The sequence below is a fragment of the Lepidochelys olivacea genome (assembly GCF_965140295.1).
Source record: "Lepidochelys olivacea isolate rLepOli2 genome assembly, chromosome: 9".
Lineage (NCBI taxonomy): Eukaryota > Metazoa > Chordata > Testudines > Cheloniidae > Lepidochelys > Lepidochelys olivacea.
In genome coordinates, this window is record NC_140419.1 from 101,148,079 (window position 1) to 101,168,845 (window position 20,767).

The following is a 20,767-nucleotide window of genomic DNA, read 5'->3' on the forward strand; positions in this document are numbered from 1 at the left end:
CATCCCTTCCCGGGCCCCAGCAGGTCCGGGCCAGGGGAGGGCTGCCCTGGCCGCACCTGGGGCCGGGCCACCCCAGCTGCACCTGGGGCCACCCTGGCCACGCCTGGGTCTGGGCGGGCGCCCCGACCGCCAGTCTGGGCTGCAGCAGAGTTGGGGCTGGGGGAGGGGCGCTGCAGCAGGTTGGGGCCGGGCTAGGTGGGGGCCAAGGGAGGGGTGCCCCGCGCCCAGCCGCGGCAGGTCCCCAGGAGGGTTCCCTGAGCACCTGTGTGGCACTAGGTAGGCTGCTCTGTGGCCCCGCAGCTTACAGGGAACTTAGCCGGGGCGGGGGCAGGGTTTGCCTTCCTCTGCAGCCTGGGGCACAGGGTCTCTTGCAGGCTTAAACTCGTGTAAATGGTGGGTTCTCTGTCCCTTGACGTCTTTAAACCATGCTTTGAGGACGTCAGTTACTCAGTCCGAGGCTAGGGGGTCAATTACAGGAGTGGGTGGGTGAAGCTCTGTGGCCTGCAAGATGATCATGATGGTACCTTCTGGCCTTCGAGTCTAGGAGCTGGCAAATACGCCCGGGCCTGGGCACACTGCCAGCCGGACCAGGCTATTATCCAGGCACTATCCGATATATGAGAGGTACATCGATGATATTTTCATCCTCTGCACAGATGACAAACTCCCTCATCAATTTTCACCACAACTTCAACCACCACCAGCCATCCATTGAACTCTTTCCAGAGCACTTCCACACTGGCATCAACTTCCTGAACATCGTGATCAGCTTCAACAATGGAATCCTTCAGACAAGTGTATGCAAGACACCCACAGATCACCACACCTACTTTCGCAGATCCAGTAACCACTCCAAACACACCAAGAGATCTGTTATCTACAGCCAGGTACTCAGATACCACAGAATATTCTTCCAGGAGAAAGTCTGGAATATACACCTTAAAACATTTAAAACTGCCTTCACCATACAAGGACACTCTACCTGAGAAGTAGATCACATCATGGAACAGGCCACCAAAATCCCCAGAAAGAAACTGTTTCAATACAGAAATAAGACCCCCCTCCAACCGCACACCCCTCGTTGTCCCCTACCATCTCACACTGGAACCCATATGGGGTAACATCAAACAATTACACCCCCACTCAATGGGAACCCTATTTGGAAAGAAATATTTCCTGAACCCCCTCTTCTGGCCATCAAACCACCCCCCAGCCTCTCCAAGCTCATCACCACAAGCAAGCACCTCACAGACCAGAACACACCAACTAGTTGGAGCTTGGTCCTGCTTTGAGCAGGGGGTTGGACTAGGTGACGTCCTGAGGTCCCTTCCCACCCTGGTATTCTATGAAAGCAGCACCAGACCCTGCCAGAACAATTGATGCAAAACCTGCAGGCATAGCTCCACGATACGATGATCATCACCCCCACAACACACCTTCCAGGATCCACGGTCCTACACAAGCCTATCCCAACGTGTGGTGTACCTCATCCAGTGCACTCAATGCCCAATTACACCCGCGTGGGTGAAACCCGACAATCACTATGCCCTCGAATGAGCTCACACAGGAAAATGATAAAAGGCAAAAACGCCCTGTCACCTGTGGGTGAGCACTTTTCCCAAAGCGATCACTCTACATCTGACCTCTCGGTCCTCGTCCTCCAGGGAAATCTGCACAACACCTTCAAAAGACGAGCCTAGGAGCTTAAATTAATCACTTTGCTAGACACTAAAACACATGGTCTTAATAAAGACACTGGATTTATGGCTTATTACAACAATCTATACCCACTACTCCCCTCCCCTTTTTGTCCTGTGACTACAGGGGTGTTAATGGGCCATTTTACCTTGAATGGTCCCTCAGAATATGTGCTAATTACTTATGCTAAACTATCGGTTTGACCCTGTATTTAGCTCTCAGAGTAGCAGCCGTGTTAGTCTGTATTCGCAAAAAGAAAAGGAGGACTTGTGGCACCTTAGAGACTAACCAATTTATTAGAGCATAAGCTTTCGTGAGCTACAGCTCACTTCATCGGATGTGTTTCCACGGTATGCATCTGAGGAAGTGAGCTGTAGCTCACGAAAGCTTATGCTCTAATAAATTGGTTAGTCTCTAAGGTGCCACAAGTCCTCCTTGTATTTAGCTCTGACACTCTCAGAACCTTTCCCAGGCCTGAAGAGCTCTGTGTATTTTGAAAGCTTGTCTCTCTCACCAAGAGAAGTTGGTCACCCACTTTGTCTCTTCCTCAATCCGAACCCTCATTAACTACAGTGGGATGGGGCCCGAGTGAAGATGCGAGCGTGACTGTAGATTTGAAATTGCATAGTTCAGCACTGGAATAACAATGGAAACAGTAAATGAGACCATGCAGATCAGGACGGACTGCATGTCTTTACCACAGGGAAACACTGACCACTGCCAAATGACTATGAAATTCCAAGGGAATTACTGATTGCCTTCGTATGACAGCCAATCGGGCCAAATTCATCTCTGCCAATGCCAGGGATTTGTTTTGATCCAACAAGTTTATCTGATTAATGTGAGAAGTCAGGGTCTGATCCTGCCCCCAGTGAAGTCACTGTAAGCGTCCCCATTAACTTCCATCAGGACAGCTGACCCTGTGGTCCTATTGCAAATGTTCTCTTAGGCCCTCACCTGCCACAGGTTTCCTTGAGCTTTCACTATTTTTACAATTGCAACAATGGGAATCCAGATGATGCAGAAGACAATCATACACCAGCCCACAGCAGTTCCCCATGCAGGGTATTCGACTGAGCCATACTTGGGAGGTGAAAATGCGACCAAAGACCAGCATAAAATCACCTGTTAAAAAAAAGAAGAGGGAGAAAACTTGACTAAAGCTCAGACTGATTTGTACTGATTACAGAACACACAATTTACCAGTTTATCTCCAAGTGAACCGCTGCTGCTTTGACAGCAATCTAAGGTGCTTTCTGTAGACAGTCTCTGGCTTGCAGTTCAGGGTTTTGTTTCCAAATGTGGTCAGGCAATAAGCATCATCATGCATCGCCCCCTACTGACCTATAAGTATCCATTGACATGCATGCATACGCTTTCCGTATTTTTTTATATCTAAACACCCGTGTTGCTCGGAAATCCGCATAGCTCGGCAGGCACATTTCTCACACATTCGGTTTGCATGCACAGCCATGCTCTGAGGATGTGGAAGGGATGACTCACTATACCTCTATGCGCTAGTCGAATGTTTACAGGATTGGGGCAAAGAATGCTGAGTTAAGTTCTGGAGAACATTCCTGCACAGGTAAGATATTTATATTAGGCATTTCCTCACGGGTATCCTAGAGAGATTAGAGATAATGTTGTTGCTAGAAAGGGATATGCAACAGTTGCAGGTGTGGGGTTTTTTTGTTGTTGTTTTTTTTACATAGTGCACATATTAAAGATCAGAAGCACACGAGAGCACAAAGTAGCAATGATCTGAAAGAACCTGAAGAGTAAGGGATGTGCCGAATGTGCATTCCTTAACTCTTGAGTTGCTAGGCACTGGCCCAGTGCAGAGGAGCCACCCCGGGCTGTTTTAAATTTCAGCCCCAGTTGCAATGGCCCGGCACTGCCAGAGCACAGGGCACCAGTCACGTGTCCTGTGCCCAGGGCGGGACGCTTCGCAGGGATGGCGTCTGAGTTGCCACAATGGCTCACCACCACCCACGTTTCTTCCACGTGTGGAGACTCCTCAGCTGGCCTGTTACACTGGCTTTAAAACAGGCTCAAAGGGGCCAAAGATGCAGCCCCAAATCTCTACATGGAAACTGTTCAACCTGGAATGAATATGTTCTTGGCCAAAAACTCAAAGTAGTTCAACCGTGGTACTTACACATAAGAGAACAGGGGTAATGAAGAACCAGCATGCTCTCCACCACAGCCAGAACCACCAGCTCTTCTTTCCAATCATCATTTCAATGTCTTGGATAAATCTGTTTCCTCCTGTTGAAAGATGGCCAAAGAGTGCACTGTAAGATTGGGGTCTAGAACATGGGTTTTATGATGTACAGAAAGCAAGTATAAGGAGCTTTACAAAGCATGGATGCATTGCTCCTTATAATTATCAGTTCATGGAGGATAGGTCCAGAAATGGCTATTTGCCAGGATGGGCAGTGATGAAACCCCATGCTCTGAGCGTCCCTAGCCTCTGAGTGCCAGAAGCCGGGAGTGGACAACAGGGTATGGATCACTCAGTGATTGCCCTGTTCTGTTCATTCCCTTTGAAGCATCTGGCATTAGCCACTTCAGAAGACAGGATACTGGATGGACCTTTGATCTGACCCAGTATGGCCATTCTTATGCTCTAATGATTTGGAACAGGAGATATTTTTAACCATTGAGATATTATGCAAATTTTTCTGTAGCATGTTTTGTTTTTATGACTGTGATATGACCAGGATTATTTGCATTGCCACAGCTTGATTTTCCAGTGTCAGTGATTTACCATAAATCCAGCTAATGCCCATTATTTCCAGGACCGCTGCAAAAAGGATCCCCCATCCAGCACAGAAATGATCCACTAGGTTAACCCAGTAAATTCCTGCCTGCAAAACAAACAATAAAGAGCTAGCTTTTCACCCCGTGCTAGTAACCTTTTGCATGGCAATACGAGGAATTCATGCCAGCTGAATTCAACCTCAGTCTGGGCTTTTGTTTAAAACCCCCATTTTCCAGGGGTAGATCTCATTCATTGCACATTACTTCATTTCAATATTTATATTTACACAGACAAGTGCATTTTATGGCATACTACTGATCACTATTGTAATAACAAAGCACATGTAAAAACACACATGAGGGGACAGCAGGGTTTGAACCTGAGACCCTGAGTGCCATAACATCAGCTTTTGAGGATGGCGCTAAAGGAGTAACACTAGCAATATGCTGAATATGCTGCTGAAGTTGACTTTTATCCTCTGTTATGCACCAGCCACTAGAGGGGGACAAAGACCCAGAAGTTCCTCGTGTGGGCTACACACAAATATGAACACACCTATAAAATAGTATGATAGGAAATAAGTGGAGGGGGAATTAGTGAATATTATCCCATAGCTCTTGCCACAGGTTCATTAGGGTTAACTTCTTTTGGGGCAGCAACTTTCTCATTGTAATTACATATGTAAAACTATCTTTTTGGATATGGCCCTTAAAAAAATCACTCTTGACATCTTAAAAAGCAATCGTCCCAAGGAAGTACATTCAGTGAACTGAAAAAATACAATCACTATATTTTAGGGGCTAACCTGACTAGCTGAAGAAGCTTTTTAGCTACTGATTTTCTGTGAGCTGAATATACCAGTTCTAGAGAGCTGCCGTCTTTGGTAATCAATTCTGAATGATAAAACTATCAATATCCACTTGCAGTTCCTACGCTGCTGCAGGCATGGTGGATAAATGTTCAAGATTACACAAATTAATCTCCTGAACTGAAGAAAAAAATTAAATCAACGGCTCAGACACTAAAAACAGCTCACAAATTATCAGCTGACAAAGACTCCCATTTAAAAAATTATAGTCATTTCAGAGGACTGGATTCTGCAAATACTGCCATTAGGACTTCTTGTATGCATAAATTAAGCATGTCCATAGGTGTTTGCAGAACTGGGGGCATGGAGGTCACCTCTCTCAGAACAAACACACACAGGACTATGCTGCTAGCAGGGATTTTCTTGTCACAAGGGGAAATGGTGTATTGTCTTGTACAAATCCTCCCACCAGCTGAATCATAATTAAACCCATTGCCAACAAAGAGTTAATGTTATACCTGAGTGACACAGAGGAGACCAAGAAAAAACAGAAGCGTGCACAATCCCAAGGTTACAGGAACCCTCATCTTTTTCATCACCTTGGGGTACATATCTTGTATGGTGGTTGTCACTGTTTCTGCAGAGGAAGAAAGAATTTTACTTGTTGGACATGGGCAGCAAAATGAAGAAATGCAGCTAACTCTATCCGGGAAGCATTTTGTTATTTTAAGAGGAACGGTGTGAATACCTGATTTTTTCGTTCACTGGCTGTTCTGAAAATAAATAAATAGCTAAATAAATTAAAAATTGTCGACTTGAATCCACTTGAAATGAAAATTTTTCAACATGTTCAGCAAACTGAAAAGTTGGAAAAAATCATTCTGCATTGAACAAAACATTTTGTTCAACCTGAAATGTTCAAGCATTTTTTAAATTTCTTCAAAATAAAATTGAAGGAAATTTTTAAACAACATGTAATTGAAAATTGAAAAATTAAAATGTTTCATCTGGAAAATGTCAAAGTGAAATATTTGATTTTTGGAAGGGTTTGTGTGGGGGATGTCACTGAAACAATTCAATTAAATTAACACAAATTCTTTAAATGTTTTGGTTAATCCAAATATGCGGGTTTTTTTGGGTGGAAAAATCAGCTGACAAATTTGACTCAGCTCTAATGTCATGTCTTACTCACCTATGGAAGCAAACTGAGAGTCAAGCCCCAACAGTAAAAGCATGAAGAAAAATAAAAAGGACCAAAGAGGGGCAACTGGTAACTTGGAGAGAGCCGATGGATAGGCAACAAATGCCAAATCAAACCCTGAAATAGGGGAGGAGAAGATACATTATCATCGTGACCCGCTCAGTGCAAAATTGACTCATTTCTCTTAAACTTAAATAATGGGAAATTATATCAGAATTTGGAATACAAAAAGTGAGGTGTTAAAGTCAATGGAAGTTTTGCTATTGGCTATAACCAAAGCAGGATGTAGCCTGAAATTGTTGAACCAAACTCCGCCAAAGCTTTTAGCTGTGGCCGAATAGGATTGCGGAAATACGAACCACATTTCATTACTTTCATTCAGATTTGAATAGGCTAATATTTCAGGCAGATCCTGAACGAGAAAGAATTCAAATAGCCAAATGGGAAGGTTTAGGTTCTTAAATAGATGAGAGGTGAAATTCCCCCTGGTGAGAAGGTCTGGTCTTCCCAAAGGCCTGTGTGCTACTTTAGAACGACTTAAGCCCTATTTTGAGCATTAAACTGTGCAAAGGCCTTGTGTATGGGGTGAATTTCATCTATAATTTGGAAGATTTACTAACATGTTTGATGCAACAGGACAAATAGAATCAATATCAAGCCTGTATTTTCATTTTTTAAAATGTCCTCTTCTGTTACCTTACGTATCAATCTGTGACTGCTCCTGCCCGTCAGCTGAGACACACTTGATACATAGGGTGGGATTTCCAATAGCACCTGAGTGACTTAGGAGCAGAAGTTCCATTGACTTATGGTGGACAGCATGAAGTCAACTAGTGATGGAAAACGAGGACAAAACGTCCTCTTTCTTTCAAGCCTCTATACGCTGAAAGTGCTTGGCACCAATAAACTACGGTCAGAGCAGCTGAGATTAAACAGGTTTAGAAAACAACTCAAGAGTGTGACAGACAAGAAGTCTTTGTGATGAATACTGAGACTATCAAACAAACCTGAGTCTACAACTTCAGAGACGGGTCTGTCTGCCAGGAAAGCCATATGTCCCAAAACGGAGAATATCGCAAATCCCGCAAACACGCTGGTGATGCAGTTTACTAAACAAACAGCAATGGCATCGGAATAGCAGTTGTTATGGAACTTATTGTAAGAGGAGAGAGCGACCAGGCCTCCCCAGGCCACTGACAGGGAGAAGAATATCTGAGTAGCTGCATCTTTCCAAACCTAAACCAGAAATAATTTGGACGTAGGTTATTATATTATTTACCCCCAAATATTTGTTCTAACCCATTAGGAGTGTCCTGTAAGGGATGCTGCATTTTTTAAAAAAATGTTATGAGAATTTTAGTGAGAAGTGCCATATATCAATGAACCCAGGGAGTGAAGTTTCCTATCCAAAGGGCATGAAGGCTGGTCTTGTGCTTAAGGCACTAGACCAGAACCCAGGAGATCTTGATTCAATTCTTACCTCGGCCATTGACCTCCTGTGTGACCTTGGGCAAAGTCACCTAAATGTTCTGCATCTCAGTTTCCCAATAGGTAAGACCGGTGGGGATAGTACTTTCCTACTGCACAGGAGCGAGGAGAGATGAAATTCACTGAGGTGTCTGGGAGATGCTGAGATATGAACGCCATAGAAATACCAATGTAGAAATAAAACAGACAGCAGAGGCTGGCAACGGTGGAAGCTCCCACACATGTTGTCCCACCCATGCTCCTCAGACTGGGACCTGGGAGAATTGCCTCTATGACTGGGGAGGTAGTCCCTGGTTACACCAATGTTTCAGGTGATGTGCAGCAGACACCCATCCACTGAGAACCAAACTGCACCGGACACCAACCCGCAATAACATGGCAACAGCCATCACTGTGACAGAGGTGAGATCTGAATGGACAGCCAAGCGTGAAAGGCTCTAAGTGCTGTTCCCAGCCCCGGCCAGCCTTTATTATAGCACGCTAGGAAGAACCACACCTGAGCTTTGGTCTTAAAATAGGAGCTGAGGTTGGAGAGAACCTCGCAGAAGATCCATGCTAGGAGCAAGTCTCCTCCCTTGCTCCCCACCCCCTATTCTGTCCTGATCTAACTTCCAGTGGAAGGCATAGTTTTAGGTGACCAGTCTAAAATTGAAGCTCAGACACTCATGAAACCTGCAGATAAAATGCCCTGAAATTCATGCCAACCAAAGCAGGCGGCCCTAATACTCACTCTCATGGTGAGACCTTTATCACCAGGCCACAGGGTATGTCCATGTTTAGCGAGTAAAGTTACACACTCCAGAAAAACAGAGGATGGTAACACAGAAACCTCAGCTGTAGCTGTGATAGCAGGCAACCCTACCCGGACCCCTCTTTATTCAAATGATGCCGTGGACTTGCCCTTCTTCTGGATAAATGAGCTCTAGGTGGGGATAGAGGGTTTCACTGTAATTGTGGGTTTCTGGAAGGCATGATCCAATTTTAGATAATCCCTGGAAGGGAGGGATAAGAGGAGTCTGGCTGGTTAAGAAGGAAGCTATTGTATTCTGGAAACCAAGTCACATGCAAGCCTTTATAGGCTTTGAGATTGTGTAATTACCCGCAAGCAAATATTTTATGCATTCAGAACCACCCCTGAGCCTCACCTCTCCCTCCATCAGCTTTGTGATATTGGACTGTGTTCCAATGTAATACTCAATGCCGTCCCGAGCCCCTTCCAAGGTGGCACCTCTGACAAGCAGGATAACGAGGACCACATAGGGAAAGACAGCTGTAAAATAAACCACCTGCCAAGAGAAATGGAGGGAGAGGCATTAGGCTTGGGGGGAAATGCTACGTAAAAATGACCTGGGCCTGAGCCAAACAAACCATTTACTGGATTCAGCTTGGGGCTGGGAAAGTCGGGATTCAAGTCTGGACGTGACCCTTCCCTCATTCTTCTCTACAAATTACCAGTCTGGATTCACAAACTGGGCACAACAGGGGCAAACAAACCTCGTCCAACCTGTCCCGGTGAGCACCTCAGGACCTGCCCAAGCCAGCTGGCTGGCAGCGGCGTATTTACTGAAAACGTCGAACAAAACCATGGGAGCAGATTCAGTTACTGAGCAAAGGGAGCTGTACGCTCTTTGGGGCGGAGACTGTCTGTTTTCCTGCAGTTGTACAGCGCATGGCACAATGGGGTGACAGGCTGTAAAGGGGGGCTCCTATGCGCTAGCATAGTACAAACAAACAAACAAAACAACCAACAAGCCTGGAGGTGGTGCTCATTGCAGGTTTCACGGTCGTTTACGTCCGTAATTGAGCCAGGTTGGCTGGTTCCGCCTTGCTCCAGCATTGCATCATGCTGTAGGATTGCACCCCAACACACTGGCTGCACTGGCATCAAGAGCCTCCTTCTAATGGCCCACGGGACATTCCTGCTCTCCTGCTGGCAGAGAAGGGCCTATAGGCCAAAAGACCCCTAGGAATAGGGAGGAACTACAGTCTGGAATGGAAGCCGCTGTGGCCTAAAGAGACAGGAGAAGGGGACAGAAAATTGTGTTGCGGAGAAGAGTTAGAGGCAGAGAAAAGTGATGGGGGAGCAAGGAGAGAAGGAGACAGACATCATGGGAGGAAAGGAAAGAAAATCGAGTTAGCTAGGAGCAGGAAGACAGAGATCCAGGGGGGCAGACGGAGACAGATATGGGGGCAAGGAACCGGAGGAGCCAGGGAGACGAAGAAACAGATGGGAGCAAAGAGAAGAATGAGAGCAGAATCGGGAGTTAAGAAACTGGGCAAGGGGGCCAGGCCGCACGTAGGAAAATGAGTTAACAGTCGCCCCCTGCCTGAAAGCGGGAGAGGAGCCCTCTTTAGCTGCAGCGGATCCGCCGGCGATCATGGCCTGGGGAGAGGGGGATTTTCAGGCTGGTCAGGGAGCCTGGCTGGATGGGAGGACTTGGGGTTACGAAGGAAAGATCTGTGCGCACTGGTCAGAAGCCTGCTCGAATAATACCAGCAGAGACGCTGTGGCAGGCCGGGCTAGCCGCTTGAGTGCATACCCACGGCCATGGGGGGGCTTGTACAGCCCAGGCTGCTGCGGCTTCTCCGTTATGTTACAGGAGCGAGCTAGCTCAAAGCCAGCATCTGCGGGTACTGCAGTCATACCTCTAACTACAGTGTAGACATCGCCTGAGGACTAGCGAGGCCAATCCAGCAGGCTTTTCCCCTCTGGCTGGAGCACTGATGTGCGGTGATGTGTCTCTGTCCAGAAGAGCTGCAGGGCCTGGACTCAGAGCCCGAGTCACAAGAGACTGGGGGCTTTCCCAGGACTTCAGTGGGCCTCACGCCTAGTCCCTGACTACAGCATAGGGGGTTCCCACTGACAGAAACAGGACTTTATAGTGCAGCAGCAAGCGGCGTGTGCATAACTATCCACAGGATCGGGCCCATGCGTTCAGGCTAAACATCATGCATGTGCATACTGGGTGTGCAGTGTGTGTGCCCAGTGTGTGCACGCGCACATGCTTCACAACAGACCAGGCTATAAGAGGAACTCAACCGATGTCTCTCACACGATCATAAAAAGCCCCAATAGCACCATTCCTGGTGGGATAAGGGACCACTGAGCTTAGGTCAGGGTGGCAGAATCGGGCCCCATGTGCTTTGTGTGTGTCATGTAAAATATGAGCAAACAGCAGCAGCAAAGTCAGAAATCGCCTGTGTTCTGGGCCAGAGAATCAGGGCCTAACCCCACCAGGTGCTGAGCTGCCATTGAAGTTGGGATCATCTCCCGGCAGGATCAGTCCCAGAAATCTAGCATGGGTTCCTCCTGACTTACCTTTCCTGAAGATTTTATCCCTTTAAATAATGCAGCTCCGACTATCACCCAGGACAGGAGCAGGCAGAGGGCCAAGTACCAGACAATTTCACCCGTCTCATCCAGCCCACCGGAGCGGCGAAGGGCCACTTTACTGAAAGCACAGAACATCGTGATCAGCATCGCGTCACTTGCAACAGGGCGTGGCAGCTGCTAGCATGAAGAGTCCCACTGATTATCCAGAGCCACTCTGGAGAGGGGATGCTCATGTCTGTCTACCTGGTGATGTCACACCCATGCGTCAACTTCCATTGGTGCACAGCCTGTCAGCCCCACTCCGCCCCCGCCTCCTAGCAGGGCTCTTAAATGTATCCTTTTAAACATCTGCTGATTTCAAGCAAGTACTTAAATTCCATTGACTTCCTGGGTAGCAGGCCAGGCTCGGAGTGATGGGAAAGCTGGTTTCTTTGCAGGCTTCAAAGAGAAACCAGTGCTTTCCTTTCCACCCTGCCTCGGATTGACGCTCAGTAGGTGTATAGACACGACTGTGCTGTTTTTAAAACGATAACTTTACTGCACAGAGCCAGCTTGGGCTATGAACTAAAAGGACGAGCCCAGCACTGGCTGACAGGAGTTGGAGGAAAACACCTCTCCAATGAACTGACTAGTCTTTCCACCCATTGCCAGCTCAAATACCATTATAAAAGTGGAAGTAGGTAGATTCCAATTTAGGGCCAGATTTTCTTCATCGGAGTTACTGTCCTTAGCTGGTATAAATAACTGTAAGAAAGTGAAGGTGCAAGTGGCCAGTGGGGTAATGCTAGGAGAAAAACACTTGTGTGTTATGGGCTTTTAGTACAGCTCCAGGTGCCTGGTTGACAGACACCATAGAAAAACCTGAAATAGCGAAGGCAAGAGTGGTTCTGAAAGATTTGTATTGTAACAGCAACAAACCAAGCTAAGGTGAGCACTAATTCACTAGTGATACTCTTCCAGGGTGTCTGGAGCCGTACAGCTTCTGCCCCCACCCACCCACAAGGCATGAACTGAAGGCATGCTAATGCCTACTCCGGCAAGGCTTATTACTCCATTAATCATCAGACAGCAGTGAATCATACACCTAAGTGTGTGGTATGCAGATGAAACACCTGCACATTATGAACACTAACCTGCCTTGGAAAGTGTCCTGTAATGACAGGTATATGAAAGGATGAATATTTTCAACATCGTAAAGAACATGCCTTATGTTTGGGAGTTTAAGGGGAGAAAACTTCCTTAATTTTATTATTTATTTCTTAGTTATAAATTTGTTCTTATGCTTCTCTGTGACTTGTGTTACATTTGTCACCCTGATTCAGTATTTAATGTTTTCCTGGACAGAACTACTCACTTCAGTTTGCAGTCCCATGAGCTTGGCCCAAAGCAGTTTCTGGAAAGTGGTATGAGTTCCAGAGAGGGCTCCTCCAAACCCCATCCAGTGCATACTGATTTTAGCAATATGAAGGTGGTATACTTACTTCCAGTACTGCTCACTGGGAGGCTGCACTTCTTTATACGTTGAGGTGCCATTGAGACAGGTTAGATTGTTGCTGGAGACAAACGAGTAGTTTGTGTGAATGACTGTCCCGTCTGCTAAGGTCGTATTGCAATCACGCACTAAAAGAGACAGGGTTGTTAATGTTCAGTGGTGAAATTAGAAACAGACTTTGATTACAGCTAGGGCCTTTTTCGTGCTGTTATCGCTACAGTTTGTATTCTTGTGGTAACTACAAACAGGCCCCCGCCACCACTTTCAGATGTGGATTTGGCTCCATATCCAAACACTCCCAGGTCTGATGTGTTCAGCTCTGGGAACCTGGCTGGCCTAATGTAAAGATAGGAAATGTTTGCAAAAATCAGATCTAGGTACAGTTAGGCTTTCAAACTCTTTGATAATCTAAGGGCCAGATCCAGTATTTCAGTTCACACTCATCTATAGCAATCCCATATCATACTGATCGGGACAGACTGGCATTATTCCTAATTCTCTTTAAAATATACTGCAAATCTCTTGGCTACAATTTAAGCCAAACAAGAGTTGATCAAAGCATTAAAGATCACTATCAGCATGAGGATTTATTTGACATGAAACCCTGGTGAAATTTTAGTGCAGTACTGTGGGGCAATTTGTCTGACTCTTATACCAATCCAGCACACTTTTAATATGGGGTGAAACATTTGTATTGGTCTTTTAAATGAGTATCTCCTTGAAATTTATAAATGTAAAATTGTTAAATAACACATCAGAACTGCAGTCTATGATAAATTATTAAACTTAACTGTGGGGTGGGAAATCTCAATGTTAAAATATAATTACAGTTTTTAAATCATGCATGCACACAGCCAATCAATAGCCTGGAAATATTATCTAAAGACATGATGAAACATGAAGCCAATGCCCATCCAACACATGGTGTTAACAAAGCCACACATATAGGATAAAGGATTTTGGAAGAACCTCAGGTGAATGCACTACGTAGGCATTTCTTTTGCATTAGGAAGGCCATTTCTTTGTCATGAAGCACTAATGAAATTGCAGTGTGGTATTTTTGGTGATTTTATACTAGTCTAGAAATCTGTTATTCTAAGGAAGAAGGAAAGATGGGCAGAAAGGCAGAGAGGAAGATTCATTCTAGTTCCCAACAGATCATATGGGCAAATGCGACAGGCAGACAGAAAGAAGATCAGTCCAGGTGTCAACAGGTTGTCAAGGTAAAGTAGACAGCAGCATCATGGCCAACTAACTATCCCACTACTGCCCTTTTTAATGTATTTTGTTTATTACTGGGAAACAGAAGCAATGGAATTATTCCTAGTAATAGTGTGGATTATTTAAAAGTACCATACCTACAGGTGTTTTGCTGCAATTTTCATCTGCCCACGCAAAGCAGTCTGACCACGGCAGCACACTTTGGAAGGAGGCAAACAAATAGTAGAGGGCATATGCAATGATAACATTGTAATAGACTGTCACCAAGGCGGTGATGACCACCATCGTGATTCCCACTCCTAGAAAAGAGAGAGTGAAAGTTTCATCATCCAACCCAAACAGAGGATAAAGAAAATGTGAATCATCAACTTCAGTGAACTCCACATTTCTCTACTCTTCCTCCACATTGCCTAGAAATTATTTTACTATCCACTGGATTGCATAGTATTGCTGGGTATATACACCAGGCAAAGACAATTCCCTGTGAATAAACCCTGGGCATATCTCAATTCCCTGCACATGTACAATGAACATGGTTCATTTCAAAGCACTCTTCATTCACTGCCAGGTTTTGAGAGGAGTTCCACACATGCACAGAGAGGAAGCAGTGAAGGCTGGTGTGACATCAGAAAGTGACCAGACAAAAGTGACATGCAAACACAAGGTAGAGCGAGTTTACTGCAGAGCAAAGTTCACGATGGATCTTATACCATGTGGTGTAGGCAGAGCTCTCTTGAGGAGATCCCATGACAGAGTGTGGTACTTGACCTTCAAACTCAAAGTGGTAGAACTTTGTAATGTTTAAAAACCCAGATACCTATTTGTATTGTCCCTGTTGCATCCTGATCTATTGGAATCAGGCTAGAGAAGAGACAGAATTAAAGGACACAAATATATACATGTTCCATTTCAATGTTGAAAAAAGCTGCCTGTCTGCCCGGAAGGAGGGTGCACCTTGGGATTTACAGGTTGCAATAAACAAAAAAAGCCTCAGTCTTGCTGCAGAGCTGGCAGGGGAGACACACTACGTTTTAATAGCTGGAGGGAACGTAGTCACCCAATCCCGATGCTACATACCTCCTTGAAAATGTAGGGGGGAAGGGTCAGCGCAGCGCAGCAGCAGGAAGAAAGTAACTCAGCCCGCAGTCAGGGGTCTAGTACAGGAGTGGGTGGGTGAGGTTCTGTGGCCTGCGAGGTGCAGAAGGTCAGACCAGAAAATCACAAGGATCCCTTCTGGCCTTAAAGTCTACGAGCCTATAATGTTAGTGTGTGGAGTGGCCAAACGGAGGACGAAGATGCTATGGTGAAGAGGGCAGAGTAAGAACAGAACAGAATACAACATCCACGCCAAGGCAGTCTAGGCCAAAGAGAGGAGACCAGATTTCACTGGTTCAGATACCAAAGGGAGTCCAGTGCTGAAGAGAAAATTCGGACATGGCTGATTTCTATAGGCACAGTATGGCTAAAGTCTGCAAAGACGTTCCACTTCTGTGTGTAAATAAACTAACAACTTAACCTTACTGATCTTTCTTAGCAGTAAGACTAAGATCATTAAGGCTAATCTATTAGGTTATTTACATCATTTTAAAGATAAATATAAACTTGATAAAGTAAGGGAGAGTCTTCTGCATTCCACACTGAGTTAGTGGGAAAATGCACCATGCTAGTCCAAGAGTACACATTAGTGTTAAAGAACCAGGGCAGCCCAGCTAGGGAGGGGAGGAGATCAGATCCGAGACTACCAGGAAAGAAGGAAACAGTGGCAATAGACTGTGAGCGGGGAGAAAGGGGAATGTACTACATGATTCTCTGTAGCCAATACAAGGAGCAATGAATCATGTGCTAAAGGGAACCATGTCCAGCTCTTTGCAGCTGAAGAAAGGACTGGTGAAGAAGACAGAAAGGAGGGAAAAGGGAGGCTGCATCGCTAAAAGAAACGTGTTAAATATAGAGGTGGAAAATATCTGTGCTAGTTAAATGAAAAAGCACAACATCAGCGGGAAGAATTACCTTCATTCCTTTTATCCTGGACAGTAACAAGCTTAGAGATGGGCTGAAGCCACAAAATTAGGGACTGGATCCAGATTTTGAATATCCCAAATGAGGGTTTGAATCCAGGGTTTGGGCCAGACATGTAGGAAAATCAGAGCTGTTTGTGAATTCTGGGTGAGGTTTTAGATTTTCTGTATCCCTGAAGTTCAATGGATTTTGGTCTGGGTGTCTCGAAAAAAAATGAAAGGACACTTATACAAAACTGGGGCTGATGGCATCACTTGTAGAGATCTCATTGCGATTGCTAGTTGCATCAGTGAATGAAAGACAGCATAAACTAGCGGTTTGCAAGGACATTGCAGCTCTCTCTTTGTCAAAAGGAACTTTGTAAGTTTGAGGTCAACCTACCAAACCTTTTCCAATGATCTTGGGGAGTATATATGACATACACGTTTACACACACACAGCCCTGGCTATCTCCATAGACCCAACTGCCTTTGGGTTGGATCCATCCTTCTTTTCATTTAGTGCAGATTTTGGAAGCTTGTGTGCAGTGCCTTGTTGTTTCTGGTGAGTTTTCAGGCAGAAATTGGTAAGGAACAGTAAATGCCTGGATATAATTCCTTTTTGTTGTCTACTAATATACAGGATCAGTAAAGGCAAATAAAGCTCTTAATATGATTAAAAATGTAATTTCCTTTCCTATCTTAATGCAGCTGGGTGGTGAGGAGGGCATGCAGGCCCAATGATGCCCTCGTTCATATCCATCCTTGTTGGAGAAGAATGGATGCAAATAGGGCAGAATTTGCCCCGTGATCCTGATTCCCATAGGTGTGGGATGTCTCTGATTGCAGCAGGCTCAGTGCCCCACAGACCACACTGCTGGAATAAAGGCCCAGGTGCATAGGTGCATAAAATGGTTCTTTACACGTGCAATATGAGTAGCTAAATGCAGGATTTGCATGTCCCATGCAGACCCCTATATAGCATATAGAGTGAGAAGACATAGCCAGTAAATGAAAACAATAAACTTACATTGGCGCTCTGGAGAATTGCTGCTTCTGATGTATCACATATAGTGCCATGAATTCAATTTTCTCCCCTACAGTACATACAAGCCCTCTTAGTTTGGCCATCCATGAAATGGCATGACACACCGTGTACTCTAGAGTCTAATTTATGACACTAGCCAGAAGCATTATGGTGAAACTATTAATCCACTTTTGACTATTAGCAGCAACAAAAGAAGATCTATACATAAGAAACTAATGTCACTGACCTTGTAAAATTGGTAATATTCTCCACACAGAAACCGGCCCCAAACTGGCAAACTGCCCCAAGGAACATTCCAAAAAAAATAAAGGTAAACCAGCTAACGCCAGCATAACTGTGTAGGGTATTAGAAAGGCACCTGGGGAAAATAGAAAAACCTATTATACCTGCACAATTCTTCTCCTTCTTGTGTAGCCATATATGCAAATATACCAAAGTGGTTTTTATTTTGTACAGAATATACAGATTGCTTTTTTTAAAGGACTGTGTTCCATAAAATCAAATAGTATTTGCAGAGGAAAGGGATAATTACTCATTGGAGGTCTGATCCAGGTTCCATTAAAGGTAACTTTAGTAACATAAGCAGGTCTGTTTTGTAAAATAAAGTTCTCATGTATTTCGTTTTCTTTCTTTCTTTCCTTCCTTCTTTCACAATGATAGATTCTTACCAACAACAGGATGCACTATTGTCTATCCAGAGATGTTTGCTTGTGTCACATAGATCCCAGATATACCTTCACGCATGATTACGAATTGTGCCTATGGCTACAACTGAAAATATGTTTCACAGGAAAACATCAGCAGGTCAGAAAGATGCTGAAGTGGCTCTATCTCTGAATAACTTATTTAAAAGTCTAAGATTCAAGGCACAGTACAAAAGCCCTACCTCCGGGCTGAAATGGTGGGCCCTTAATATTTTGAATAAAAGGGAATAGATGTACTTGCATAACATATATATGAAAGTTTTAAAATTATCTAGTTTCCCCCACCTGCTTTTTACTTTCAGTAATTGCTTACAGGAACACTGGAACATAGTTCAGCCCAAAATTTAGATTTTATAGTTTAAAAATAAACATTTTACAAAACCAAATATTAATTAAAATTTATTTTAATCTTAATCATTTAAGCAAAATAAAACGTGCACCACATTGCACTCACAAATCAGGTACTTAGACTTCCACATTACGTCAGTTGTACCAGCAAATCAATGCAGGCACAAAACTTCATCCACAGGTATTTGCACCGTGGGTTTGCACATACGCATAGAAAGGCTGAATTATCAAAAAACTGACCTCATCTCTTTTTTATTTCTGTAGGTGCCAAGCAAATGTATAGTGCTATATAAATCCTGGTGATTAGAGTCTGCTGCCTGTACTTACTTGGCTGGGGCTGCTCGGCATGAATCAGACACTACCCATGTGAGTAGAAATAGCAGAGTCTGGCCCATAATATATAAACAACAGGAATTCAGAACAAATCTTTACCACTCATTTTAGACCCTGCACAATACCACCAGCTGCTTCTCCTCTTCACCAATGCCGCGGAATGTATTGTTCTATGCTGCCACAGGCGCAAAGCGCTGAGCCAGCTTGCTAGGCTCTGGAACTTAGAACGGACAAATTTTTATGGCACAACTTTCCTTTTGTGAAAAGAAGGATGAAAAAAACCCTGTCCAACACATACTGCTGCCAGGAAGCCAGAGACAATATTTGGCTGCATATACTCTTGATTTTGTTTGCATTCTACGGTAGCTTATGTTTTTTAATTTACAACAGAAATGAACTGTTTCTTCTTTGTACTTAGTGGTGATTTGCAACTCTCTGTTAGAATGGCTAGAACATGGAAATGTTAGTCATTTGTTTCATATGGTTGGCTGACTCCTTTCTGATACAGAGCCTCAGCTGGTCACTTGCATGAATGATTTCCTAAATTCCACATTAAACTAGGGTCAGGGACATAGGTACTGGAAATAGGGATGTTGGGGGTACTGCCGCATCCCCTGGCTTGAAGTGCTTTCCATCATATACAGGGTTTAAAGTTTGGTTCAATGGCTCTCAGCACCCGCACTATACAAATTGTTCCAGCACCCCTCATTACTGAGATCTATTGTACTATGAGAAGGACCAGCATTTCATATTTGCTGTACTGCATAAGTGTGACAGAGAATCAGCACCCAGGAAGTGATCTGATATTCATGCACGTGCAGCTGTTCATCTATTTTTTCTCTTCACCCACACAGGTGTTTACGATAAACTAGGGACCCAGTCTGGCAAGATATTTAAGCACATGCTTAACCTTAAGCATGTAACCCCACTGAATTCAAGCAAACTACTCATGTTTAAAGTTAAGCAAATGCATACATGCCTTGCTGAAGGCACCTTGCCTTACAGGCAGAAGGATACAAAAAATAGTCCCAATGAAATATTTTTAAATTCTAAAATATTCCTCATATAACTGTTTTGTTCCATATATATTGTTCCATGGTGCAGTGTGATAAACTGATTTTATTAGCATTCATTTTGGATTAGAATTCTCCTTCATCACTCATGAGGAATGCAACCAGGTCAAACACATGCCAATAAAAGATGTATGCCAAGAATGCCACTGTGTATTCCATACATCTCTCTCTCCAATGTATGTATGTAAAATTTCATACTCGGGCCGTGTTGCACTTACACAACAACACCCATTGACCTTAAATGGGAGTTGGACTTGGCCCTAAGGCCTTTAGGGCTTTTCCCACCTGAAATAGAATCTCTGACCTCCATAAATCACAGGACAGGCCAAAGTTTGTCTATCCTGCCTCTGCATTCAGCCAAGTGATTCACCAGAGATTTGTCAGGTAAAGCCAGCCACACGGTTCTGTGAAGGAGCTGCCAAGGCACCCATGGAATGTAACCTTCTGGTGAACAGATTAGAGACCTTTATTTTTAGTCTTTATTTGGGGGTAAACTATTTTTAATCCAAGTAAAAAAGGGGATGTCACTTTAAAATAGGCCCTTTTAAATAAATAGGCATTGAGCATCATTTAGTGTGGGACAGTTTCTAATTGGAGTGCAGCATTGTGAAGTCTAGATAAGTGTAACCTTCAACATTTACACCAGAAACAGCCATTAACAACAAACAGAACAGGCTCTAAGTCAGGGGTTCTCAAACTTCACTGCACCGTGACCCCCTTCTGAGAACAAAAATTATTACACGACCCCAGGAGGGGGGAACAAATCCCCCCACTCACTGCCCTGGGTGGGGGCGTGGGGAGGGGAGAGTCAAAGCCAAAGCCCAGGGGCTTCAGCCTCAGGCAAGGGGCCTGTAACCTGAGCCCTGCCACCTGGGCCTGAAACTCTTGGGCTTTGGCCCTGAGCATTGGGGTTCAGGCTTCAGCCCTGGGCTCCAGCAAGACTAAGCCAGCCCTGGCGATCCCATTAAAACAGGGTCCCGACCTATTTTGGGGTCCTGACCCACAGTTTGAGAGACCCATAGTTTGAGAATCGTTGCTCTAAGTAGTTCGCAAAAAGAAAAGGAGTACTTGTGGCACCTTAGAGACTAACCAATTTATTTGAGCATGAGCTTTTGTGAGCTACAGCTCACTTCATCGGATTTGAGCATAAACTCACGAAAGCTCATGCTCAAATAAATTGGTTAGTCTCTAAGGTGCCACAAGTACTCCTTTTCTTTTTGCGAATACAGACTAACACGGCTGCTACTCTGAAACCTGC

General features: G+C 44.6%; 1 protein-coding gene across 3 annotated transcripts in view; it reads right to left on the reverse strand.

Moving 5' to 3' along the window:
- SLC6A14 (solute carrier family 6 member 14) overlaps positions 1 to 20,767 on the reverse strand; it is a 28,612-nt gene that overhangs the window by 3,462 nt on the left and 4,383 nt on the right. The window contains exons 3-14 of one of the 3 annotated variants that reach the window (XM_084639411.1): positions 17,278 to 17,409; positions 14,144 to 14,305; positions 12,775 to 12,913; positions 11,279 to 11,411; positions 9,105 to 9,245; positions 7,479 to 7,707; positions 6,463 to 6,588; positions 5,789 to 5,907; positions 4,469 to 4,568; positions 3,857 to 3,966; positions 3,207 to 3,275; positions 2,684 to 2,823 (exon numbers count right to left, since the gene is read on the reverse strand). In XM_084639411.1, coding sequence (XP_084495537.1) covers positions 3,228 to 3,275; positions 3,857 to 3,966; positions 4,469 to 4,568; positions 5,789 to 5,907; positions 6,463 to 6,588; positions 7,479 to 7,707; positions 9,105 to 9,245; positions 11,279 to 11,411; positions 12,775 to 12,913; positions 14,144 to 14,305; positions 17,278 to 17,409 — 1,439 coding nt within the window. In that variant the 3' untranslated portion in view covers positions 2,684 to 2,823; positions 3,207 to 3,227. Of the gene's footprint in view, positions 1 to 2,655; positions 2,824 to 3,206; positions 3,321 to 3,856; positions 3,967 to 4,468; positions 4,569 to 5,788; positions 5,908 to 6,462; positions 6,589 to 7,478; positions 7,708 to 9,104; positions 9,246 to 11,278; positions 11,412 to 12,774; positions 12,914 to 14,143; positions 14,306 to 17,277; positions 17,410 to 20,767 lie in introns of those variants that run through there. The other 2 variants (XM_084639410.1, XM_084639409.1) reach the window with 2 other exon arrangements.